The sequence below is a fragment of the Macaca thibetana genome, chromosome 6 (genome assembly GCF_024542745.1).
Source record: "Macaca thibetana thibetana isolate TM-01 chromosome 6, ASM2454274v1, whole genome shotgun sequence".
In the NCBI taxonomy this organism is placed as follows: Eukaryota; Metazoa; Chordata; class Mammalia; order Primates; family Cercopithecidae; genus Macaca; species Macaca thibetana.
The window spans coordinates 106,100,534-106,128,360 of record NC_065583.1 but is presented as its reverse complement, the minus strand read 5'-3'; the positions used below and the strand labels follow the sequence as shown (position 1 = coordinate 106,128,360).

The following is a 27,827-nucleotide window of genomic DNA, read 5'->3' as shown; positions in this document are numbered from 1 at the left end:
AAAATTTCTAAATCTTGGGCTAAAGCCTGTTTTGGTAACAGCTTTATAGTCCTTATTTGAATTACATTAGTAGGCATGTGTACATTCAGTAACTTCTGAGATATTTGGCCCTTGAGACTTGTAGCAGCATTAAAAATATGACAGCTTCTAGGCTCTTGGTACTTATACACTTTTCTCTCTCTCTCTCTCTCTCTTTTGACAAGGCTGCTAAGAGAACACTGCAATCTTCGGGTAGTTCACCTGTTCTCTTTACTGTGCAAGGTTCATAAAGGCAGGCACCATATCTGTCATGTTTGTCACTATATCTCCCATGCCAACCACAGTGTAATCCACATAATGAGCATTTCAAAGGCACAACATTTGGTAAAGAGATATGAATGAAGGTCTTACACGGAAGCAGTGGGGAACAGTAGAACCAGCGTAAGCATTAGATCTGGGTTCAAATTCCAGTTTTACTCATTATGTGATCCACAGCAAGTTGCTTGACAAACTTTAATTTTTACTGTTTTGTAAAATGGGAATAATACCTATTATATAAGGATTATAACAATCTATAATCATTTATTAAAACTAGGGAGTGTTTAGTGTTTTCCTGGTACTGTTTCAAAATATGGGCTTTAAAAATTGAGTGAAATACTATTCCTGTCCTTAATACATTTCCACATACGATAGTAAGGCAAGTCAAAAAATATTACGGAAATTTTATGGGTTTTCAAGGTCGGCAGTGATGATGTGTTTGAGGGAATTAGAAAAGGAGGTGGTATATGAAAAAGCCCTTAAGGGATATTTAGGATCTCAACAGTTTAAATGGGTAGGCATATCCAAGGTAAACAAAGAGAACATAAGCAGGGAGGTAAAAAGGTACTGAGTGTGACTGAAGAAGGGCCAGTTACTCCTGGTTGAACTGTAAGGTTCGCACAGGAAAGTAGAGATACGTCAGAAATGTATGGTGGGGCCATATTAGTGGTGACAGGTTCTTTCTTTAATCCAGTAGACAATGAGAAACGCTGATCTGGGTCTATGGCATAATAGGAAGTAGTATGCCACATACTGCGTGTGGGAGTTGTGCAGGAGAGGTTGGAAAGTGAATGCGTCTAAGACTGGGAAGACCAGTTTGGAGAGGCTATTGCACTGTTTTAAGTAAGAGATAATAAAGCCCTGCACCAGGTGGAGAGCAGAAGGAACGCAGAGAAGACGCAGGAGAGGCACATTTCAGAGAGAATCCAGCATGCAATGGATGTCCTACACAAGACAGAGAGATGCAGGTAACCGGAGCCATTTACACTAACGGGTAAATCTCGGGAAACCGCTGGTTTCGGCTACCGGCCAGTTATAGGTTTGAGGTGCCCGTCGCTGCCACCTTCCCTTTTTTATACTCCTCTTTTTTTCATGGCCGCCTCCACTTCCCTCCATCTCTCCCGCGCTAGTAACTGAGCTTTCAGTCATCGACCTGACCCTGCGTTTTCCCTCACGCTCAATTCTGCTTCCTATAACTGCCTCCCACAGTACTCTCACAGCCAGGACGACCACGGGTCAGGCCCTGGGGCTGTGGGACACTCCACCCGCCAGGTCCCCTATCGCCTTCGCCTAGGCAGCTGCCATGCTTGCGCCCCCACGGCTCTAGGGCCAATAGGCAGGCCCTACTGCTGGGACTCGAACCGCTATTGGTTGGCCGGGCCGTGGTGAGAGATGGTGCGGTGCCTGTTCTTGGCCCTGCAGAGAGCTGTGGGCGGTTGTTAAGGCGACCGTTCGTGACGTAGCGCCGTCAGGCCGAGCAGCCCCCAGGCGATTGGCTAGACAATCGAACGATCCTCTTTTATTGGTCGAAGGCTCGTCCGGCTCCACGCGTGCGTAAGGCGAATGTTCCTTCCGCTCCGTGTCTCCGTTGACTGGAGACGGGCGGAGCACCGGCGCCGGGGTTTGGTGGCCTCTAGTGAGATCTGGAGGTGAGGCGGGTGGTGGCCGAGAAGCGGGGCCGGGGCGGCGGGGAGCGGGGCGAGATGGGTGGGAGCGGGGTTTGGGCTATTTTGGTGGCAATTCTGGAGCTTCCCTCGGCCCTGGGAAGTGGCTGCCGGCAGCTCCTGCGGACCTGGAGGGTGCTGCGGTTGCGCTTTGTTGGTGTGGCGGCCCGGACCCTCTTGGACTGCAAGGAATGTCCTTGAGGCCCGGCAGGCCGAGCGGCGACCGGCACCAGTGCCGGAGGAACCCAGGGTCCCGAACTGGGCTTGAGAGGCGGGCGGCGGTCTGGCCTCTTGGTGACTGCGGTCATCATCTGTGGACCCGCGGAGCGTAGCCGCGTTCATCGGCCGTGTTCAAAGTAGGCAGTGCTGGCTGCATTGTCGCGGTAATCGGGGCAGAAAGGGTGTCAGGCAGGGTGACCTCGGAGGCCCCTGGATTCGAGAAATGCTAGGGGTCTGTGGGGCTTCTGGGTTGGCAGCTCGCAGGGCAGACGGGAGAAGCGCGCCTGCTAGATCCGGGCATTCACGCCCAGGAGCTGCTGTTCGTTAGCTCCTTTCTTTTACGTGACGGGAAAGATCTCTGTAAATGCTGCTAACTAACTTAGAGCCATAAAGAACCGTGGATTGGTGTAGATGTGTCCGGTTATTTACAGGAGAACGGCTTGAGAGGATGCGGAACCCAACGTGGGGATTCGCACAAGGACTCAAAAGATTCTTCTTCTTTTTTTTTTTTTTTTTGGTAAGGGGCGTAGTCTCCTTGGTGCTGATGTTCTTTTAGGAAAAATGTATCTTGGAGATAAAAATATAGAACAGTTAATTTCTGCAGTAGGAGGAGGTCGATGTACTTCATTCTTAAGTAGTCGTTTGAAATATTTCAGGATTTGAGGATATGCCTTCTTAGACATGGTCCTGCAGAGTCCTAGGAAACATTTATTTCTGGGCTATACTAAATGTGCATGTTTTCGGCGTCCCACAAGGTAGAGAATGTACTTTTTGTTTACTTATGAATTTATTTTCGTCTCCATGCAATGAAAGGCATTTTGCAATTTAGAGATAATCTAGCAAAGGCCTGGACATTACTTTGGGCATAGACTGGATTTTGCAGGCCTGCTTTGTTGTAGTGTTCTTCCAGAACTTACGATAAACTTGGTGGTCAAGACAAATGGGAATTAGTAACATGAAGGTTAAACAAAATTGCACATAGGTTACAGCATTAACATGAAAATTGTCAGGTGTTTGGGATAACCATTTCAAGATAAGTGAGTATGCCTGCATGCACACACTCTTTGTATTATTCCTTTATGGTCTAGTTTCTAGACTATAGATAGCCACATTATGGAATCACATGGTCTACTTAGGTTGACCCATGTGAAATTGCCAGTATTTAAAATTCAGCTAACCTACAAAAATAGCAGTTTCATATGATTCCATTTAATACTTATCTTTGTCAGAGAACTTTGGAGCTCTAGCTTCTTCATAAGTGAATGAAGAGAAGAGATATGACATAAAAACAGCATGTAATAGAATGTGAGCTAATTGGGTATAGAATCCAGGTTTCCTGATTGCCAGTGCAAGATTTTTTTTTTTTTTCCTTCTTTCTGGAATACCAGCTTGAGCAGCAGAATGCTAGATCCTCTTGGGATTGAAAATGACTGCCATATAAGATGCAGTTCTTGCCTTCAAAGAGACAAAATGTACACATTTAATTAATTTGAGAACACTGTAAGACAGTATATAATCAAATACTGGAATGTGCAATGCAGGCGGAGTGCTGAGTAGGAGGAAGTAGGATGCCAAAACATCCTTTTCTGCAGTTGGTCATGGTAGGTGGTTTCTGTAGCAGATTGGATTGACATTTAAGAATTATCCATTCTTTTAAAGAATCCGTAAAATGTTTGGAGCATACTTTTTAGTCTGAATAAGTAAGGCATACCTTGCCTATTTGTTTTGTTTCTTTAAGTGAAATTAATTTTTATTGCAGTGTTGCATAAATACTGTCAACTCAATTTGCAGGAGCTATCCTGTAGCCTGCTTGTTCCATTTGCAACTGCTGATGAAGGTGGAAGATTGGATTCTATGGCATGTAAATGCTTTGCATAATCACAGGGCAATGGGGAGGATGTTCATGAGAAATGAGATTGTTTATAATTATGGTTGCTTTTGACACACCCTTATAAGATTGCTCTGTTTGTTTCCAAATAGGTGGGGTTTTCTGTGTTTAGGGGTGGCTGACAGGGTCATGTGTAATTTTTTTCCTTGAATATTGCAAAGATGACTTTACACCTGGGAAAAAAGTCCCAGAATTACAATGCCACATAAAATCTTTTGAGGGAATACATAATGTGTCTAATGTATAATTATGGGTTTATGATGTTAAACCAATTTGTTCACAAGTTAGTGTTCCTACAGGGTTGCAGCTAAGATTTTAATTCAAATGAATTAACTTTTTAATAATAATGGAATCTGATTGGCATAATGAGGAAAAATCTGAGCTGAAGTGTTTTTTTGCAGGGAAAGAGAGTTAGAAATAATTTTGACCTAATTTTGAAACACATAGTTAATTTACTTTCTGGAACTTCGATGCTAGTTGATCCTGTAGAACACTTGGTAGAGTTGTGTTTTAAATGTAAGACAGAAATTATGTGATAGAATACCATCATGAAAATCTAGCCTTTTACTTTTAGTGAGTCTTTTGGTTATAATTAAGTAGGGTTCAAATCTAAGATTTGATTAAAGATTTCCAATATTTTAAGTCCAAGTACCTGCTAATTTAATAGAAAGTATTTTGTTGCTGTTGTACGTTTTCCAGGATAGTTCCAAGTTGACTGTCTCTAATCTGAAGATCTGAAATCCGAAATGCTCCAAAATCTGAAATTTCTTGAGCACCAACCTGACACTCAAAGGAAATGCTCATTGCAGCATTTGGAATTTGGATTTTGGATTTTGGATTAGGGATGCTAAGCTAGTAAATGTAATGCAGATATTACAAAATTCGAAAACATCCCAAATCTAAAACACTTCTGGTCCCAAGCATTTTGGATAAGGGATACTCAACCTGTATGTAAAATGTTTCTCCTTCCCATACCCCATTAATATATTCCCTGAATGCTCTGCATTTAGCCTTAAACTAGAGGGCATGGGTTACATCCATATCTAGGTGCCTTAAAAAAAAGTCATCTTTAGATCTGTTTCAAGATGTGTCATAAAACACATGCTACTATAGTTTAAGAATTTAAGCCAGCATTTGTTGAGCAATGCTATGTGTGAGTGCAAGGTGCTGGAGGGTAAATTGATGAATAAGACTCAGGGTGGAAGGCTGAAAAAGCATGAGTAAACACAGGCAGGTACATGCCACATTTATATTCCTTTAGGTACTGCCAGCTTTTTAAAACTGACCCACGGTAGGAAATACATGTTAATTTAAAAGCCAGACACACACTTATATATGGATAGTTTCTTGAAACATAGTTTTAAGAAATAATACCTACCCATACTACCTGGCTTACCCAACAGCTATTTTTTATAATATTGTTTTCTATTTAATTTTATTTAAAAATGTTTGTTCTTATTGACGAAATTGATGTCATGATGTAATTGATCCAGTTGTTGTGGATCAACGGTTTGAAAACTATTCAGCTAGTGGCGTGGTATGGCTGAAATGTAGAGAACATGGAGTGATGCAGTGAGAGATGACACTTGATACTTGCTTTGGTTCCTTAAAGCTACTCTTTTTTTTTTTGGTCTTTCCCCAACCCTTTATAAATAGATAAATGCTTTCTTTCTCTTACTTGATTGCCTTTTTATAGTCTGTCTTCAACAGATGAATCACTTTCTTAGTTATTACTAAATGTGAGATTCATTTGAATTCTTGCTAGTGTGGCAGTTAATGAGCTTACTTTTAAAGTCTTTTTGTTGATTTTTGCGGGTTACTAATATGCTTTATCATAGGCATTAATTTCAGTGAAAGAAGTAAGACTTGTAGGTTTATTTGTGGAGACCAATGGTAATATAAGATTTTTTCAAAATAGAATATCAGAATTAGTATTTAGCAAACAGGAAATTTAGTCATGGTAGTCACTAGATCAAAATCTTCTATGTGTTCTATTGGGAATTTTTTTGAATGCCACATACAGATACTTCAGCCAGTCATCCTCTTCTACTACTGTTCTAGCTTTTGATTAGTTGTGAAAGTTGGGAGCTTTTCATGTCTAATGCTTTTCTACTGGTCTTCTAGCACTATTGTTGATGATTCTGCTAGAAGAAAAGCAGCCACCACAGCAAAATTCTTACCCTGTTTTATTAATGTAGAAACATCTATCAGAAAAGACTTTTTCTGTTGACAGCAATGTTAGGAAGGTTTTATTAAACATCCTTTTGCTAGTGACATTCTGCCGTATGTTTTATGGAATGAAAAAGTACAAGAGGTCCCTGCCCTTGAGGATCTTATAAACTAACATGATTTATAGCAGGACACTCAACAAGTAGATTCTTTGGTGTTTACCTTTTGTGTAATCAGAATGTAGATGATGAAGAAGATACTTAACATGCATTTTATATTTCGGTAATTAGAAAATGTGAATAGCTGTTTCTCACTTGTGTTTTCTGCTTGATTGCTCTTCTACTTGCAAGGCTCAGGTAATAAGGTCAAGTTTATCTTAAATGTTTGAATTCATATAATTTTTAAGAAATGGCTGCTTTAAAGTTGGTTGCCAGTGAGTAGTGAAGGATTTATTGTTTGAGTGAAGAAGTAATAACATAGTTCTCTTAATTTTATAATTATTTTCCAGAATTATAAGGAACAGTATCAAATAGTCATATGTATAGGACACTGTGCATACAAAGCAGGGTTTATAGCATACTTTTCCTTAAAATCTTTTCCTAAAACTACAGTGAGCTGTATAGCACACTCTTCCTTAAAATCTTTTCCTAAAAATACAATGAGCTGTATACTAAGTGTTCACACTTGATATTCCTTCCAGGATCCACGGATTCTGTATCTACAATGTTGTCAAGACTTTTTCGAATGCATGGCCTCTTCGTGGCCTCCCATCCCTGGGAAGTCATAGTGGGAACAGTGACACTGACCATCTGCATGATGTCCATGAACATGTTTACTGGTAACAGTAAGATCTGTGGTTGGAATTATGAATGTCCAAAGTTTGAAGAGGTTAGTGAAGTTAATTTGATATTGACTAAAGTAAATTACATTTTCAATTTCTAAAGAGCCCTTAAGTCCTTATATGGTCCCTTTAGGGACCACATAATTTTTAAAAGTTATGAGTAAAATATTTTTTTTTTTTTTGAGAGGGAGTCTCCCTCTGTCGCCCAGGCTGGAATTCAGTGGCACGATCTCGGCTCACTGCAAGCTCCGCCTCCCGGGTTCATGCCATTCTCCTGCCTCAGCCTCCAGAGTAGCTGGGACTATAGGCGCCCGCCACCACACCCGGCTAATTTTTTGTATTTTTAATAGAGACGAGGTTTCACCGTGTTAGCCAGGATGGTTTCGATCTCCTGACCTCATGATCCCCCCCGCCTCGGCCTCCCAAAGTGCTGGGATTACAGGCGTGAGCCACCGCGCTTGGCCGAGTAAAATCTTTAGTATGTAGGAACTTACCTCAAATTTCTGTTTATATGGAATGCACTGGAAATACTATTATTTTGCGTTCTCTTCACAAATGAGTGTAATTGACTTTATTTGAGAAATACATCTTTTATAAGTAACTAATAGTCAAAAATGAGTGTGGGCCAGGTATAGTGACTCATGCCTGTAATCCCAACACTTTTGGAGGCCAAAGCAGGAGAATTGTTTGAGCCCAGGAGTTCAAGACCAGCCTGGACAACCTGGGCAACATAGTAAGACCAAGTCTTTTAAAAAAATTAAAGGCTGGGCGCAGTGGCTCACGCCTGTAATCCCAGCACTTTGGGAGGCCAAGGCAGGTGGATCATGAGGTCAGGGGATCGAGACCATCCTGGCTAACATGGTGAAACCCGTGTCTCTACTAAAAAATACAAAAAACTAGCCGGGCGTGGTGGCGGGCGCCTGTAATCCCAGCTACTTGGGAGGCTGAGGCAGGAGAATGGCGTGAACCCGGGAGGCGGAGCTTGCAGTAAGCCGAGATCGCGCCACTGTACTCCAGCCTGGGCAACAGAGCCAGACTCCGTCTCAAAAAAAAAAAAAAATTAAAAAATTATCTGGATGTAGTAGCATGCACCTGTAGTCCTGCCAGTTTGGAGGCCATGGCAGGAGGATCCCTTGAACCTGGGAGGTTGAGGCTGCAGTGAGCTGTGATTGCACCACTGTACTCCAGCCTGGGTAACAGCATGTAACCCTGTCTCAAAAAAAAAAAAAAAAAAAATTGCAGTGATGTATTGACTTACCACAGTGGTTTGATTAAAAGTTGGATTTAATTTTTGATTTGCATGTTTGATATTTTTATTGGACTTGTATTGTGCTTACATTTATGTTCTCATGACAATATATAAATGAATTGCACATGCAAAATAAAAATTCTTAGTTTTGATTGCTTATTTTAAAAGTCAGAGCTATTGGAATTTCCTTTTCTTTCTCTCCTATTAGGATGTTTTGAGCAGTGACATTATAATTCTGACAATAACACGATGCATAGCAATCCTGTATATTTACTTCCAGTTCCAGAATTTACGTCAACTTGGATCAAAATACATTTTGGGTAATAGTTTTACATGTTTAACTTCTGGTGTCATGAGATTTTTGATGTGCTGTAGAAATAAACCTGTTCATTCAAATCATGTATTTGGAAATATGTGTGTTGCTGAAAGTGTGCTGCATGCATTTAATAGTTTCCTTATTATTGGCAGTTAGACATTCTGACATTTGAGACCTTAATAATTTGGAGAAAACTAGTATTATCTCAGAATACTGTGTGAGACTGTTATTATTTGTGTAGTAAAGGATAAAAGTTTTTCAGTATTGAACTTTTGTCATTTTAGGTATTGCTGGCCTCTTCACAATTTTCTCAAGCTTTGTATTCAGTACAGTTGTCATTCACTTCTTAGACAAAGAATTGACAGGCTTGAAGTAAGTATTTAAAACCTAAATATACTTTCTGTCAAAATACATTTTAAAAAACTTTTCTTCCCCATGCTGCTAAGGCACACATTTTCAAAAGTTAAGAAAATAAGGGGAATTTTTTTGTATAATTTTACTATTAGCTAATTTTCTTAACTATTAACATTTTGGCATATATCCTTTTCTACTGTTTTTATACTTAAAGAAAATATCTGACATCATATATATTGTTTTATAATTTCTTTATGCATAATAATAGTTTATCAACATCTTTCCCTGTCCTTTTTTGTTTGAGACGGAGTTTCGCTCTCATCACCCAGTCTGGAGTGTAATGGCATGATCCTGGCTCACTGCAACCTCCACCTCCTGGGTTCAAGCAGTTCTCCTGCCTCAGCCTCCTGAGTAGCTGGGATTACAGGCACCTGCCACCATGCCCATCTAATTTTTGTATTTTTAGTAGAGACTGTTTTTCGCCATGTTGGTCAGGCTGGTCTCCAACTCCTGACCTCAAGTGATCTGCCTGCCTTGGCCTCCTAAAGTGCTAGGATTATAGACGTGAGCCATTGTGCCCGGCCTCCGTGTCCTTAATGTTAAACTAAATTGTTTGTAATGGCTATACGTATTCTCTTCTGTCTAAACATCTTGTAGTTTATTAATCATCTAATGTTGGACTGTTAGGTTATTTAATTTTTTTCATTAATAACAACTGTGATGAATGTTTTTGTAACTACATTTTTGTTCATATTCATAATCATTTTCTTCAGATACATTCCTAGGAGTGAGACAGTGGTTTTGCTTTTTTTAGAGCTTTGCTTTTTTTTTTTTTTTTTTTAAGAGCTTTTTAGTGCTGTCATTGCCAATTTAGTTTCCAGAGAGTTTGTTTAGTTTATCCTTCCACAGGTGGTGATTAATGAAAATTTTTATATATTCTACTTTTTTTCCCTAATGGTAATCCAAGGAGGTACTTTTTACCAAGGATGATCTTTTGATACAAAATTACCAAAAGGTGTTTAAATGTAAATATACTTACATTTTAACATTAAAAATATTTTTAACAAATATTTTGAGCAACTGTTATGTTTAGCTTTGAGGATACCAAAGAAATATAGGGTATACCTTTTTGTCTGCAGAAAGGTACACATACTACAGGATCATACAATATAGAGGGGGAAAGGTTTTGTTCTAAAAAGAATTTTTTTAAAATCATACTTTTTCTCATTAAATTTATCTGATCATTTTGTTCTTTTCCAGTGAAGCTTTGCCCTTTTTCCTACTTCTGATTGACCTTTCCAGAGCAAGTGCATTAGCAAAGTTTGCCCTCAGTTCCAACTCACAGGTAAGTATTATTTATAAGATAGCAGTGTGAATAGTATTCTTTTTTTCAGTTTACATTAATAGGAAGGATTAATAGTTTCTTCATAGTCCAGGATTTAAGAATTGCCCAAAGTTTTAAGTTTAATTCTCAAGTCCCAAGACTGGTCTCTATAAGTGCCCCAGGAACAGTCCCCTTTATCTAACAACTCAATTATGATTCTGTAGCTACTGGAATTTTGAATTGCCTCCATTTTTCTTTTTGAAAGTTTTCAAAAATTATGGTAATAATTTTTGGGTAAATAAGAGTATTTTCCTAGTGAAACACATCAGAGAGCAGAACAGGATCTAATGGAAGAGAACCCCAGGGCTGATTGATTGATTGATTGATTGATTTGAGATGTAGTCTCACTGTCGCCCAGGCTGGAGTGCAGTGGCGAGATCGTGGCTCACCGCAACCTTCTCCTGGGTTCAAGGGAGTCTTCAGAGCCTCAGCCACCTGAGTAGCTGGTATTACAGGTGTGCACCACCATCCCCGGCTAATTTTTGTGTTTTTAGTAGAGACGGAGTTTTGCCATGTTGGCCGGGCTGGTCTTTAATTCCTGACCTCAAGTGATCCACCCACCTCGGCCTCCCAAAGTGCTGGGATTAAAGATGTGAGCCACCGTGCCTGGTCAGACTTATTTTTAAACCCCTTAAATTAACACTAGCGTTATTTCCTATTTTAAGTTTCTTCTTAATGTTCATTAGTCACTTTGAAGAACCTAACCTTTTTAACAATATTATATCAGAGCATTTTGAGTATAAAATAGTACACAATTCTGCCCTGATCATTTATTGATAAATGTGTATGGTCATTTGAACATGTTAACAAGGAAATGAGTTTGGTTTTATTAATACTAATATGATCTCATAAAAAATTTGCAACTAAGCTTCTGCCATGGTAGGCAAAAATATAGAATGTTATAGGGTTTAATTATGTGGGATTTAAATGACAGAGTTAATGCGCGACCTCAAAGGAATATTCCTAAGAAATATCTTATTCAGTGGAAAGGGAATCAGGGCACTATATGTTCTTCTTTAAAAATTTGGCTGGGTGCAGTGGCTCACCCCTGTAATCCCAGCACTTCGGGAGGCCGAGGCAGGCAGATCACCTGAGGTCAGGAGTTTGAGATCAGCCTGGCCAACGTGGTGAAACCCTGTCTCTACTAAAAATACAAAAATTAGCTGGGCATGGTGGTGGGTGCCTGTAATCCCAGCTACTCGGGAGGCTGAGGCAGGAGAATCGCTTGAACCCAGGAGGCGGAGGTTGCAGTGAACCAAGATCGAGCCATTGCATGTTGCACTCCAGCCTGGGAAACAAAGTGAGACTCCATTTCAAAAAAGAAAAAAAAAATTCATTTTTAAATCCGTCATAATACCATCACACTTTCTATCTTGAATACCTGTTAGTTTTATCATATTGTATATTTTACTCTTTGAATAGTAATTTGATATTAATATAAGCCATAGGATGCTCTAACATTTAAAAAAGTTATTTTGTCCCTTGCCCTCATTGATATGTTTGATCCGTTTTAGGATGAAGTAAGGGAAAATATTGCTCGTGGAATGGCAATTTTAGGTCCAACGTTTACCCTCGATGCTCTTGTTGAATGTCTTGTGATTGGAGTTGGTACCATGTCAGGTTTGTAAGCAATTTTTGCCATATTTTAAAATAGGTATGTCACTAAAGAGGAAAAAGAACATCTTGGATTTGTATTATTTATTGTTAAATTCTGACTTTTAAATTACTCTTAAAATTTTTAATTATATTTGTGACATTTTTGTTCATTTGCTTTCTTTTGTTTGGTTTTTTAACCAACATTGCATTCCAAGGTTGGTCTGGAAGACACCTTCCAGGCCCTGCTGTTACTTAGACTCAACTGGTGGCTTGGTTTTTTGTGTTTTAATTATCATGTAGGGAGAAAAGAGTCAGGAATTGGACAGATCTGAGTAAGATTCACCTAATAAGGTGATTGGAAATATTAATCCAGTAGTAAGCAGTACATCTCAGCAAGCACCCAGCATTAGCTTCAACACATGTTTCTTCATTCTTAATTTGGATAGTAGAGAATTAGATACTAATATCAAACATAGGACTTCATTATGTAGAATAAAAATTACAGCCTGGCATGGAAATTTGCCAGAAGGAATATATTATGGTGTGTGAAGGTCTCCTAATCATTAGGACTATATTTTGTGACTTTCTCGTAAAGACCATACTTAGTTAACTACTGTGTATTTCCTGGTACCTTAGAGCCCTCAGTGAGATGCCTCATTCTTTCAGAAGTAAATTATCTAACTTTTAAGGGTGTAAATTACTGTCATTAGTTTAGGCCTTTTCAGTGGATAGTATTTTAAAAATGTAATATTGCTTCTAACTTTCTGAGAGTAAATTATTATTTAGTTATTTCTTTTATTCAACAAAGATTTTATTTAGCAGATAAAATATTTTTTAATTTTAAAAATTTACTTACCTTAAAATTTACTTTTGGGAGTACAATTTTATGAGTTTTGATAATGACATAGCCATGTAACCAGCACTACACTCAAGAAAAAATGTTGATCAGGTGAAAATGTACTTGTATGATTTTATTCAAACAAAAGAATATATGAGAAGAGGATTCGCCAGGAAGTAATAGTTGGGCCATGAAACCACGGGGTTATTCATTGAAATAATAATGATGTGAAAAGCAGTTGGGCGATGAGTTTTGTCATGATATGGTCAGAAAAGTAGACAAAGGAAGTGATTAGATTTGTGGTTGGAGAAGGCAGTGAGACATTTACAGCCATACAGAAATGGTGTAAATAGAGATTTGGGTTAGGGTAGAAAAGGACAGATTTAATACATATTAACTTGGAAGTAACCCTTTGAAAAAGCCAGTACAAAAAGTAGAAAGTCTTAGCTTCTTGGATGCATGTGGATTGGTGCTGTTTCTTGGTGTATAGAGAGACTTATCTGGGGACAAAGTAAGGAAGAATGCCTGGAGAGCATATGGCAACAACATGAGTGAATATTGTGCAGAGAGAAATAGTAGATAGTCAAGTCAGGAAAGCATTGGTCAAGTATGGTTTCGATGGCCTCAAGTGTGAAAAGATTATATTCAGCTACCGTTTAAAATGTAGTTTGATTTATAATGCTTTTGTTATTGTGATTGTGTAGCCTCTTGAATTTCCACATTTGAGGGTAATTGTGGAATTAAAAATATACAATATATGCTTGTTCTAGTCAGTCAAATGATATCTTAAAATTTAGGAAATAAAATACAACTTTGAGTTTTTGTGAGCAGTTTTTATAGGACAATTTAAATTTATGTTTCAAAGCATTGTTATGTTTGACATCAGAAATATGTTTTTTATTATGCTCAAGGTTATTTGTAAAGTGAGAGAGAAGGATTTGGTGGTAATCTAAGGTCTCTTCTAGCCTCTATAATTCGGTTGTTTTCTATTTGAGATTACCAAATGATACCTTAAGCATTTTGTAGTGGATTATGTTTGTTAATTTTTAATCTTGAGTTGCCATTTTGTATTATATCATTTTCCAAACAGATCAATGAAATAACCAAAATTATAAGAACTTCAGTAGCCATCATAGAAGTTATATTGAAATTAGAGTTTGTTGGTACACAAAAAATAATTATTTTGATCTTATATCAGGACTGGCATAACTGGCAGGATATTCTACTTATATAAAAAATCCTTGGTTAATTGGCAAATTGCTTTTCTCCTAACAAGTGGGATTAAATCAATAGTGTAACTGGGGTTTTGCTCCGTCAGAGTAGCCTGCACGCTCCATATTTCATAACAAGGCACTACTGCTTGACAAAAAGGAGTTGGAAACACATATGTTTATCAGTTGTGTATTAAACACTACGATTCTCCCTGGCATTGTGATATTGGGGACATGGGAGAAGGCAAGAGCTTTGCCCTTGAGGGACTTACAGTTCTGTGGTTATTCCTGCTGTTCCCTAAGGCTTGGCATCACCTCTGAGTTGCTAATTCTATTTCCAGTAAATGGCAAGGAGCTTAGTGTATTGATATTTTCATGTATTTGTCTGCCTGCAGGAAGACAAATATATCCTTGTGATACATGCAGCATCAAAAATACACACACTTTACTAGTTATATCTTTAATTTTTCTCTAACCAGGGGTTCGTCAGCTTGAAATTATGTGCTGCTTTGGCTGCATGTCAGTTCTTGCCAACTACTTCGTGTTCATGACTTTCTTCCCAGCTTGTGTGTCCTTGGTATTAGAGGTAAGACCAGTTCTTACATATGGCACTAGTAGAAGAGTAATATTTCTGCTTACCTCAGTTTACCTGAACAGAATCAGTACCTTCTAATGTTACACTGACTTAATTTGTAGCTTTCTCGGGAAAGCCGCGAGGGTCGTCCAATTTGGCAGCTCAGCCATTTTGCCCGAGTTTTAGAAGAAGAAGAAAATAAGCCAAATCCTGTAACTCAGAGGGTCAAGATGATTATGGTAATGACATAGTTTTCTTCTCCTTTTAGTATCCTCACTTCCAATCTCATTCTTTTAAGATTTCTTATTTTCTACAATTTTTGGCCCATTCGATGATATTGCACCCCCTTCTTCCTTTTTTTCTTAATGTGTTCATTTCTTTGAGGCTCCTGGTCTTTATTAGCCCCTCTCTCCTAAGCAAACTTTTTAAGTTCCTCCACCTTATCTCCCTTTGAAAGCCTGTTCTTTGGGATGTTTTCAGTAGTTCAGTGGGGTCACTACTTTATTTAGTTGCATAGCAAGCTTGGGGCTTTCTTTTTCATGGTAAGAGGAAGCTATGAGAGATAATGTCTGGTTGTCCATTTGCTAGGGATAAGAAATTTAAGTTCTGTTGATATGCAGAGGATACATTATTTTTAAAATTTTATTTCAGTCTCTAGGCTTGGTTCTTGTTCATGCTCACAGTCGCTGGATAGCTGATCCTTCTCCTCAAAACAGTACAGCAGATACTTCTAAGGTTTCTTTAGGACTGGATGAAAATGTGTCTAAGAGAATTGAACCAAGTGTTTCCCTCTGGCAATTTTATCTCTCTAAGTAAGTTAACTGATATCTACTTTGTGATATATTAATCATAGTACTCTATGCTAATATAAGTTCAGATTGTGTCCTTTACATTTCTGAATAATATTTTAATTTGCTTTCTTTTATTTAGAATGATCAGCATGGATATTGAACAAGTTATTACCCTAAGTTTAGCTCTCCTTCTGGCTGTCAAGTACATCTTCTTTGAACAAGCAGAGACAGAATCTACACTCTCGTTAAAAAACCCTATCACATCTCCTGTAGTGACACAAAAGAAAGTCCCAGACAACTGTTGTAGACGTGAACCTGTGCTGGTCAGAAATAACCAGAAGTGTGATTCAATAGAGGAAGAGACAGGGATAAACCGAGAAAGAAAAGGTAACTTGTTATTCTCTTCACTTTCAGTCCTTCATTGCTTCTTCAAAAAATAGTCTGTTTTCAAAATTTTGTGCCGTGTTGTGAGATTTCTTTTGATCTCTTGAACAGTTGAGGTTATAAAACCCTTAGTGGCTGAAACAGATACCCCAAACAAAGCTACATTTGTGGTTGGTAACGCCTCCTTACTCGATACTTCGTCAGTACTGGTGACACAGGAACCTGAAATTGAGCTTCCCAGGGAACCTCGGCCTAACGAAGAATGTCTGCAGATACTTGGGAATGCAGAGGTGAGGATGATACATAAACTCCAACGTGGCAGTTTTCATTACAAAGGAGCTTTTTCAAGGAAGAAAAATCTAGTATCTGCTGAACACTACAGCTAAGTTCTGGGCACCGTGTAACATAACTAACAGATACTATCTTCTTTCTTTATTTCCCACAATCTTGAGAGGTAGGTAGAATTATCTGTTTTCTCGATGAGAACGTTGAGGTTCCAGTATGTTTAATTTCCCCAAGTAGTACATCTAGGAAATGGTAAAGCTGATAGCAGGGTCCAAGATTTTCTGACTCCAGAGTCAAAACTCTTTCTAGTTTATTACTGTTTTATCATAGAGATGAGCGACTACTGTATTCTCATAGGTGTGTTGAGGCCTAGAAAGAGTTTAACACAGAGACAAGTTTCAAAGATACAAGAAAGTTTTTGTTTTATTTTGTAAGCTTGATACCCATGAGGAAGCTTGCTTTTTTTTCTGAGATTTGAACAGGGTCTTCTACCTACATGACCATATCAGTCTACTCATGCTTTCATGCAAATAATCATGTTCCATCCATGTCTGCTTAATATGGTTAATTCTTTCTTTTAAATATATTTTAATACGTTTATTGGTAAAATGCAATTTTTCACCAGTTTTATTGAGGTATACTTGACAAATGAAATTTTATTTTATTATTATTATTATTTTGGGAGACAGAGTGTCATTCTGTCACCCAGGCTGGAGTATAGTGGCACCATCTTGGTCACTGCAACCTCCACCTCCCAGGTTCAAGTGATTCTTGTGTATCAGCCTCCTGAGTAACTGGGATTACAGGCACGTGCCACCATGTCTGGCTAGTTTTTGTATTTTTAGCAGAGATGGGGTTTCACCATGTTGGCCAGGCTGGTCTCAAACTCCTGGCCTCAAGTGGTCTGTCTGCCTTGGCCTCCCAAAGTGCTGGGATTACAGGCATGAGCCACTGCACGCCCGGCCTGCATTCTTTAATCATATACTTTTTAGCTGAATTTAGTCATTGTTCTTTTTTTTTTTTTTTTTTTTTTTTTTGAGACGGAGTCTCGCTCTGTAGCCCGGGCTGGAGTGCAGTGGCGCGATCTCGGCTCACTGCAAGCTCCGCCTCCCGGGTTCACGCCATTCTCCTGCCTCAGCCTCCCGAGTAGCTGGGACTACAGGCGCCGCCACCACGCCCGGCTAATTTTTTTTTTTGTATTTTTAGTGGAGACGGGGTTTCATTGTGTTAGCCAGGATGGTCTCGATCTCCTGACCTCGTGATCCGCCCGTCTCGGCCTCCCAAAGTGCTGGGATTACAGGCTTGAGCCACCGCGCCCGGCCTGAATTTAGTCATTGTTCTTTAAACGCAGTTCCCAACTCTGGGTTTCTATTGTTTTTGTCATCTGACATGCCTCCCCATCTCCAGGTGTTCACACCTTCAGGGCAAATGCTAGCATCTATGAAATCTATCTCAATTCCGCCAAACAGAAGTAACCTTTCTTTTCTGAAGCATCCTTTATATAGAGACTGTGCATTTTTAATGGCAGTTGTACTTTGTTGCTTATATCATATTTACATGAATATCTCCATTATTAGACATCAGGCTCTTAGAAGGCTAAGTCCATGTCTTGAGAAGGCTTTGGATTTCATAGGTGCTCAGTAAACTTTAAGAGAATGAATGAATTTTCATTGACAATACATACACCAGCTAATGTTTATCTTACTATTCTTTTGAAAAATTAGACTAATATTAGTGTTTGCAAAGAAGATCCTTGAATAAATCCACAGGTAGTAGTCACAAAATTGAATTACTGGTACCAGTTTTGTGGAAGGTGGTGACTGTGAATGTGTGTGTATATATGTATGTATGCATATGTATGTATATCACCACCACAAGCAGAGTCAAGAGACAGCTAATAAACCAAGAGAAAATATTGGCAATTTATGTTTAAGGCTAAAGGGCTAATCTCTAATATATAAAAAGCTCCTGCAAACTGATGAGACTAAATTTTTATCTAATTTTTTAAAAGCAGATAATATAATCAGTCTATTGTCAGGAAAAAAGTACATGTGGCTCTTAAAAATGTGAAAAGGTGATTAACTTCATCCTAAGAGAACTGCAAATTAAAATTGTACTTGAGATATTTTTACTCATCAGATTGGCAATAATCCCAGGGTTTAATAACATACTCTATTGAGGTTGTCGGGAAAAGTCTTTTCTTGTTTTTTTTTTTTGTTGTTGTTGTTGTTTGTTTCTTTTGAGAAGGAGTTTTGCTGTTGTTGCCCAGGCTGGAGTGCAGTGGCGTGATCTTGACTCACCGCAACCTCTGCCTCCCAGGTTCAGTTGATTCTCCTGCCTCAGCCTCCCAAGTAGCTGGGATTGCAGGCATGTGCCACCACGCCTGGCTAATTTTTTATTTTTAGTAGAGACGGGGTTTCTCCATGTTTGTCAGGCTGGTCTCGAACTCTGGACCTCGGGTGATCTGCCCATCTTGGCCTCCCAAGGTGCTGGGATTATAGGCGTGAGCCACTGCCCCCAACCTGGAAAGGTCTTTTCTTACATTGGTGGTGAGAAGGCAATTGGACAGTGTTAATTCAAATTAATAAAGTTGTAAAAATTATAAAAATTTATAAGATTATAAATGTTCATACCCTTTGGCCCAACACTTGTGTGAATTTATACCCATATATATGCGTGCGTGTGTGTGTGTGTGTGTGTGTGTGTGTGTGTGTGTATTTATAATCATGCATAAAAAAGTCTGGATGGATACACAATAAAATAGCGGTACCTATTTATGTGTAGTTAGCAAAGAACTGGGCAGATGGTAGACAGAGATGGGATGAAGACTTTTTGTTATATCTCTTTTAATATTTAGTTTTTTTTTTTTTTTTTGAGATGGAGTCTCGCTCTGTCGCCCAGGCTGGAGTGCAGTGGCCAGATCTCAGCTCACTGCAAGCTCCGCCTCCCGGGTTCCCGCCATTCTCCTGCCTCAGCCTCCCGAGTAGCTGGGACCACAGGCGCCGCCACCTCGCCCGGCTAATTCTTTTTTTTGTGTGTGTGTTTTTAGTAGAGACGGGGTTTCGCCGTGTTAGCCAGGATGGTCTCGATCTCCTGACCTTGTGATCCGCCCGTCTCGGCCTCCCAAAGTGCTGGGATTACAGGCTTGAGCCACCGCGCCCGGCCAATATTTAGTTTTTAAACCATGTGAATATCTTGCCTGTTCAGGATATTAAAAATAGAAAGTTTACTAGAGTTTAAACAATAGCTGTTACATCTGACACACACTTGAAACCTTGCTAAATTCACATTTATTTTTCTTTTTACGGTGTATTAGTGCAAGCCTGTCTTTGTATTGTAAAATCTAATGATATGGTATTTATATTATTTTTGTTTGGCATTTTTTGTATTAAATGAATTGTTATTTTGCGGAGGTATCTTTGTTTTGTTTTGTTTTGTTTTGTTTTGAGAGAGTCTCGCTCTGTTGCCCAGGCTGGAGTGCAGTGGCCGGATCTCAGCTCACTGCAAGCTCCGCCTCCCGGGTTTACGCCGTTCTCCTGCCTCAGCCTCCCGAGTAGCTGGGACTACAGGCGCCCGCTACCTCGCCCGGCTAGTTTTTTGTATTTTTTAGTAGAGACGAGGTTTCACCGTGTTAGCCAGGATGGTCTTGATCTCCTGACCTCGTGATCCGCCCGTCTCGGCCTCCCAAAGTGCTGGGATTACAGGCTTGAGCCACCGCGCCCGGCCCCGGAGGTATCTTTTAATTAAAAACTACAGTGATTTAATTTAAAAATTACATTATTTTAACTTAGCATTGTTTGTATTAAATGGTTTATAACATGAACTATAGTCTTTCAAGCCTTCTGTTTCATCTCTCTCTCTAACCCCAATTTCATTTTTTTCTCCATTTCTTTAGAAAGGTGCAAAATTCCTTAGTGATGCTGAGATCATCCAGTTAGTCAATGCTAAGCATATCCCAGCCTACAAGTTGGAAACTCTGATGGAAACTCATGAGCGTGGTGTATCTATTCGCAGACAGTTACTTTCCAAAAAGCTTTCAGAACCTTCTTCTCTCCAGTACCTACCTTACAGGGATTATAATTACTCCTTGGTAAGTTGTTTTCTTGATTAAGAGAGGTTTGCTTTGTATGTTTTTAATCTTTTTCTTTTCTTGATTAGTTTCGTGTATGTACATAGTTTTATAAAACATTTTCCTTTTAAATCATTTTACCCTAATTTTTTATTCTGCTTATGATGTAGGTCATAGAAAACAAAAATATTTTTCCTGTTTTTACAGTCATTACTCAAAGATTTTAGTATTTTAAACACTTTTTAAAGGTAAATTAAAAATTTTGTTTAAAAAGAATACATACTAAAGGATTATGTTTGAAGATAGTTATTAATGACAAGCTGAGATGAGTTTTTGTGCATTTTACTATATAGATTTTCATTTGGTGCCTGACTTTACCTTGTAGGTGATGGGAGCTTGTTGTGAGAATGTTATTGGATATATGCCCATCCCTGTTGGAGTAGCAGGACCCCTTTGCTTGGATGGAAAAGAATTTCAGGTTCCAATGGCAACAACAGAAGGTTGTCTTGTGGCCAGCACCAATAGAGGCTGCAGAGCAATAGGTGTAAGTTGGCATTTATATATTTGCCAGTTTTAAAATACATCATGGGCAAGGCAATGAGAAGAGTTTTAAGGACAATTAGTTGATACCTTTTGGGTCAAGCATGAGCGTTTTTGGGTAACATGTGCTTGCTTCTCTAACATATACTGTGTAGCTTGGTGGAGGTGCCAGCAGCCGAGTCCTTGCAGATGGGATGACTCGTGGCCCAGTTGTGCGTCTTCCACGTGCTTGTGACTCTGCAGAAGTGAAAGCCTGGCTCGAAACATCTGAAGGGTTCGCAGTGATAAAGGAGGCATTTGACAGCACTAGCAGGTGTGTGAGTGGATTTGTATGTACATTTATATCTATTTATTTTAGAACCAGTTTCATTTTCTGTGATTACCGAACATAATTGTTAACATATTACCTCCTTAAGAGCACATAACAGAATATCAACTTTAAAGCTATTCATTTAAAATAAGTAATATTTATGCTTGGTTGGGGGGAAAAAAAGAATCTTGATTCAAATGAATAGCTCCACAGAGGTAAATTAGTAAGAAAAAAAAAAAAGTGTGAGCTAGTAATTTTGATTAGACTGTTACTTTGCCTAGGAGAGAACTGTCTTAGAAAAAAAGATTTTCCAGATAGGAGAGAAGTATTAGTATAATAGACTTACTTTAAATAAAGAAAATTAAATTTATAAAGTAGCATAATCAATACAAATGATAACCACAATATAGTTCAAGCTAACACATTTGTTTTTATGTGAACTGTGTAAGTTTAAGAAATAATTGTGACTGGGCGCAGTGGCTCATGCCTGTAAGCCCAACACTTTGGGAGGCCAAGGCAGGCAGATCACTTGAGGCCAGGAGTTCGAGACCAGCCTGACTGACATGGCGAAACCCTGTCTCTATTCAAAATACAAAAATTGGCTGGGCATGGTGGCCCGCGCCTGTAATCCCAGCTACTCAGGAGGCTAAGGCAGGAGAATTTCTTGAACCTGGGAGGTGGATGTTGCAGTGAGCTGAGATCACGCCATTGCACTCCAGCCTGGGTGACAGAGCGAGACTCCATCTCAGAAAAATAAATAAATAAATAAAGAATAAAATACAATCTTTGCATCTTTTATTTATAGATTTGCACGTCTACAGAAACTTCATACAAGTATAGCTGGACGCAACCTTTATATCCGTTTCCAGTCCAGGTCAGGGGATGCCATGGGGATGAACATGATTTCAAAGGTAAGTGTAGGCAGAGTATCTGAAAGTACTTTTATTAAAAGGTAAATATTGATTGATATAACTCATGTTATATCAATCAGGCATTTGTTGATTGGTATTCCTTACATTTGATAGATTTAATTTAGACTTGGCATTACACATATCCTGAGTTTACTCAGGACTGGGAACAGTCTTAGTGTTGACATTTCAAAACTTTATCTAGTCAAGAGACCACCTTTGAAGCTGACCTCTTCCAGAGACTTCAAGATTCGTCTTTAAGAACAGCAATATAATCCCAGTACTTTGGGAGGCCAAGGCAAGGAGATTGCTTGGGGTCTGGAGTTTAAGACCAGCCTGGGCAACACAGTGACATGCCATCTCTACAAGCAATAAAAAAAAAATAGCTGGGCATAGTGGCACATACCTGTGGTCCTCGCTACATGGTAGGCTGAGGCGGGAAGTTAGCTTGAGCCTAGGAGCTTGAGGCCAGCTTGGGCAATGTAGCAAGACCCTGACTCCATTCATCCATCTGTCTGCCCGTCCGTTCGTCTGTCCGTTTTGAATTTAGGATATTTTCTACTTATGTGGGGTTTACAGTCTAATAAACCTATCAAAAGTCAAGGAGCATTGCCAATAAACAGTATGGCAGTTCAACAACTTAAAAATAGAATTACCATATGATCCAGCAGTTGCACTTCTGGGCATATACCCAAAAGAACTGAAAGCAGTTCTCAAAGAGATATTTGTACACCTATGTTTGTAGCAGCATTTTTCATAATAGCCATGAACTGGAATCAACCTAAGTGTTCATTGTTAGATGAATGGACAACAAATTAGATGTATTTGTATGTGTGTGTATGTATATGTCTATATAAAATGGAATATTACTCAGCTTTAAAAAGGGAGGAAATTATAGCACATGATACAACATGGATAAACGTTGATGACTTTATGCTAAATGAAATAAACCAGTCACAAAAAGACAAATACTATATTATTCCACTTGAATCAGGTGTCCAGAATAGTCAAATTCATAGAGACAGAAAGTAGAATGGTGGTTATCATGGGTTTGGGGAAGGGGAAAATGGGTGGTTGTTATTTAGTAAGTACAGAGTTTTTGTTTTATGAGATGAAAAGAGTTCTGGGAGCAAAGACATGGAACCGGCCCAAATGCCCATCAATGATAAACTGGATAAAGAAAATGTGGCACATATACACCATGGAATACCATGCAGCCATAAAAAAGGAATGAGATCATGTCCTTTGCAGGGACATGGATGAGCCTGGAAACCATCATCCTCAGCAAACTAACACAGGAACAGAAAACCAAACACCACACCTTCTCACTTGTAAGTGGGAGTTGAACAGTGAGAACACACGAACACAGGGAGGGGAACAACACACACCGAGGCATGTCGGGGGGTTGGGGGCAAGGGGAAGAGCATTAGCACAAATACCTAATGCATGTGGGGCTTAAAATCTATATGACAGGCGGCCGGGCGCGGTGGCTCAAGCCTGTAATCCCAGCACTTTGGGAGGCCGAGGCGGGCGGATCACAAGGTCAGGAGATCGAGACCACAGTGAAACCCCGTCTCTACTAAAAATACAAAAAATTAGCCGGGCGCGGTGGCGGGCGCCTGTAGTCCCAGCTACTCAGGAGGCTGAGGCAGGAGAATGGCGGGAACCCGGGAGGCGGAGCTTGCAGTGAGCCGAGATCGCGCCACTGCACTCCAGCCTGGGCAAGAGCGTGAGACTCCGTCTCAAAAAAAAAAAAAAAAAAAAAAAAATCTATATGACAGGTTGATGGGTGCAGCAAACCACCATGGCACATGTATACCCATGTAACAAACCTGCACATTCTGTGCATATATCCCAAAACTTTAAAAAAAAAAAGAGTGCTGGGTATTTGTTGCATCGCAGTGTGAATATACTTACCACTGTATACCTAAAAATGGGTAGGATGGTAAATTTTATGTGTTTTACCACAATAAAATTATTTTTTAAATTGCCAATAAGTATGTTTTGGGTTATTGAGGTATGAGTCGTTAATTGAATTAATTCTATTTAATTGGAAGTCATTGGAAAGCTTATTTGTGTTTTATGTAATATTAAAGCTCAATGACTTTCCACCTCACAAGATCAACTCTTATGACTCACTTCTCTTTACTCTTTGGGGTTTTAGGTAACAGCTGAATAATTAGAAGATGGAATTTATTACTCATTCCCCAGTGACATATAAATATAAGTATCCTTATTGAGTATTTTTAACATTATCATTTTTTATCTACATCCTATTCAACAATGACTACAAAGAACTTGGTTTTCTTACCGAGAAAGAAACACATTAGGAATCTATACCTGACCAAGAAAGTAATTGTGATGGTTAATAAAACAGCTGTTACTTTTGTGCTCAGTTTCTTTGAAGTATAGTTATTACACTTAGAAATATATCATAGATACAAATAAATTCTTCTCATAAGGATGAATATTTCATGCATTTTAATATGTGTGTGTTTTGCGTTCTTGTTAACAGGGTACAGAGAAAGCACTTTCAAAACTTCATGAGTATTTCCCTGAAATGCAGATTCTAGCTGTTAGTGGTAACTATTGTACCGACAAGAAACCTGCTGCTATAAACTGGATAGAGGGAAGAGGAAAATCTGTTGTTTGTGAAGCTGTCATTCCAGCCAAGGTTGTCAGAGAAGTGAGTGACTGGATAGATAACTTATCTTTTTTATTTTGTAATCATCTTTAATTGTATTTAAAACTAGGGTAAAGGAGTATTAACATTTTAAATAAAGTTAAATATATGGGACAGTGTTTTCCATCAAAGATGGCTGTTGTACCTTGCCACCTGCCTATGTGTATCTAATCCATAGGAGCAAACTTTACTGATTTTTTTTTAATTATTATTTTTTAATGGAGGACAGAACTTGAATGGGGCCACATCTAAACTTTGTTTTCTGCAGGTGCAGAAAGATAGATTTGGGTAACATTCCCCTGAACCTTCTAGAGGAACATCTAAATGTACACAGCTCTGTTTTCTAGGTATTAAAGACTACCACAGACGCTATGATTGAGGTCAACATTAACAAGAATTTAGTGGGCTCTGCCATGGCTGGGAGCATAGGAGGCTACAACGCCCATGCAGCAAACATTGTCACTGCCATCTACATTGCCTGTGGACAGGTGAGCTCTTCAGCCTCCACTTCCCTTGTTACGTCTTTCTGAGTGAAAGAAGTATATTGTAGATTTTTTCTTTTCTTTTTTCCAGGATGCAGCACAGAATGTTGGTAGTTCAAACTGTATTACTTTAATGGAAGCAAGTGGCCCCACAAATGAAGATTTATATATCAGCTGCACCATGCCATCTATAGAGATAGGAACGGTGGGCGGTGGGACCAACCTGCTACCTCAGCAAGCCTGTTTGCAGGTATGATGTATCAGGCATAGAGTCCACACGTCTAGTTCCAACTCTGGGTTTCTCTTTCTAGCTGAGACTATGTATCACTCACCTCTATATTTTAATTGGTCTTTTCAAAACTCTTTTGTCATATCAGCCTAATCCATTGTGTCCAAATAGGCATGTTTCAGCTTATGCTTAGATAAGAAAGTAGATGAAGAGAGCAGATGAATGTTCATCTACTGAGTAAAGGGTACTGCCAGTGAGGCTGTGAATATGATGTTAGCTATGGTGTTATGCACTGTCAGTCGTGGCTGTCAAGTCTTGGAAAGTTAGTACGTCCAGTGGAGTCTAGTTCTATTCTAATGCCATTTATAGTTGCCCTGTTTTTAGTTGATTGAGTAAGAAATTGTTCATGATTTTAAGGGTGAATCTTGCTGTGTCTCTCTCTGGCTACAGATGCTAGGTGTTCAAGGAGCATGCAAAGATAATCCTGGGGAAAATGCCCGGCAGCTTGCCCGAATTGTGTGCGGGACCGTAATGGCTGGGGAATTGTCACTTATGGCAGCATTGGCAGCAGGACATCTTGTCAAAAGTCATATGATTCACAACAGGTAATACCTAAAGATATATTTAACATGTTTTCCCTATATTTCAAAAAATATGCAGTGTAAAAACTTACTACTCAGCTACTGTAGTCCCAAGTTAAAATTCTACATTCCTGATGTTTATATATTGCTACTTTGTCATTTTCTACCATAGGTCGAAGATCAACTTACAAGACCTCCAAGGAGCTTGCACTAAGAAGACAGCTTGAATAGCTTGACAGTTCTGAACTGGAACACGGGCATTGGGTTCGAAAGGACTAACATAAAATCTGTGAATTAAAAAAGCTCAATGCATTGGCTTGTTGAGGATGAATAGATGTGATCACTGAGACAACCACTTGGTTTTTGACTCTTTCAGAGAGGTCTCAGGTTCTTTCCATGCAGATTCCTCAGATCTGAACACAGTTTAGTGCTTTACATGCTGTGCTCTTTGGAAAGATTTCAACAAGAATATTGTACGTTAAAGCATCAAAGATGGTAATCTACAGCTCACCTCTGAAGGCAAATACAAGCTGGGAAAAAAGTTTTGATGAAATTCTTGAAGTTCATGGTGATCAGTGCAATTGACTTTCTCCTTCACCCCTGCCGATTGAAAATGGATTTTAAAATTATACTATAGCTGACGAAACTCCTGATTTTGTAGTTAATTTATTAAGTCTGGGATGTAGAACTTACAAGAAGTAAGAGCTAAGTTCATATTTGTAAATTAATTCTTCATTTGGTGCTGGTCTATTTTGATTTTGGGGGGTAATCAGCATTATTCTTCAGAAGGGGACCTGTTTTCTTCAAGGGAAGAAACACTTATTCCCACACTACAGAATAATGTGTTAAACGTGCTAAATAGTTCTGTCAGGAAAACAAATCACTGCATTTATCTCTGCAGGCTATTTGTTCAGAGAGGCCTTTTGTTTAAATATAAATGTTTGTCTAGATTGGCTATAACATGTCTTTCAGCATTAGGCTTTTAAGAAACACAGGGTTTTGTATTCATTACTAAAGATATCAGAGCTCTTAAATGTTGCTTAGATGAGGGTGAGTGTCAAATGCAAGCAAGACTGGGACCTTAGAAATCAATGGAGAAACACAGTTTTGAAAGAAAAATACCATTTCTCTAAGCCAACTTTAATTGCTTAAGAGACATTTTTATTTAGTTGAAAAATCTAGCTTTTTTTTTTTTTTGTAAACTGTATCAAATCTGTATATGTTGTAATAAACCTTCTTATGCTAGTTTATTGGAAGTGTTCAAGAAATAAAAATCAACTTGTGTACTGATAAAATACTCTAGCTTGGGCCAGAGAAGATAATGTTCTTTAAGGTTGTCCAGGAAACCCTGGCTTGCTTGCGGAGCCTAATGAAGGGGAAAGTCAACTTTCAGAGCCAGTGAAGGAGCCACGTGAATGGCCTAGTTCCTGTGGCCAGGAGGTTGGTGACTGAAACATTTACAGAGGGCTCTTTGATGGACCCATGAACGCTCTTAGCTTCCTCAGGGGATCAGCAGAGTTATTGAATCTTAATTTTTTTTTAATGTACAAGTTTTGTATAAATAATAAAGAACTCCTTATTTTGTATTACATCTAATGCTTCAAGTGTTGGTCTTGGAAAGCTGATGATGTCTCTTGTAGAAGATGGACTCTGAAGAACATTCCAGTAAACCACGGCAGCATGGAGAGCCTCTTAGTGATTGCGTCTGCAGTGTTATTGTGGAAGATTTACCTTTTCCATTGTACGTAAAGCCTAAATTGTTTTTGTTGTGACTTTTTAGCCAGTGACTCTTTTTCTGAGCTTTTCATGGAAGTGGCAGTGAAAAATATGTTGAGTGTTCATTTTAGGACTGTAATTAATATCTTGCTAAATTAATGTTTTGTACAATTACTATATTGTATACATTTTGTTATAGAATACTTTTTTTCTAGTTTTAGTAAATAATGAAAAGGAAGTTAATACCAA

The 27,827-nt window shown here is 38.9% G+C and overlaps 1 protein-coding gene across 2 annotated transcripts; it reads left to right on the top strand.

Moving 5' to 3' along the window:
- The first annotated feature begins 981 nt into the window (after window positions 1-981).
- Window positions 982-27,827, top strand: HMGCR (3-hydroxy-3-methylglutaryl-CoA reductase). 2 transcript variants are annotated; one of them, XM_050794458.1, is made up of 20 exons: window positions 982-1,265; window positions 6,938-7,125; window positions 8,536-8,647; window positions 8,928-9,015; window positions 10,258-10,342; window positions 11,896-12,001; window positions 14,506-14,612; window positions 14,723-14,839; window positions 15,252-15,412; window positions 15,531-15,778; window positions 15,887-16,065; window positions 19,956-20,150; window positions 20,515-20,673; window positions 20,825-20,982; window positions 21,785-21,890; window positions 24,403-24,573; window positions 24,918-25,058; window positions 25,144-25,302; window positions 25,732-25,886; window positions 26,035-27,827. In XM_050794458.1, the coding sequence occupies exons 1-20, from the start codon at window positions 1,229-1,231 to the stop codon at window positions 26,087-26,089; spliced, it is 2,727 nt and encodes a 908-aa protein (XP_050650415.1). In that variant the 5' UTR covers window positions 982-1,228; the 3' UTR covers window positions 26,090-27,827. The 2 variants fall into 2 exon arrangements, with proteins under 2 accessions (XP_050650415.1, XP_050650416.1); XM_050794459.1 differs by lacking the exon at window positions 982-1,265 and adding an exon at window positions 1,571-1,946.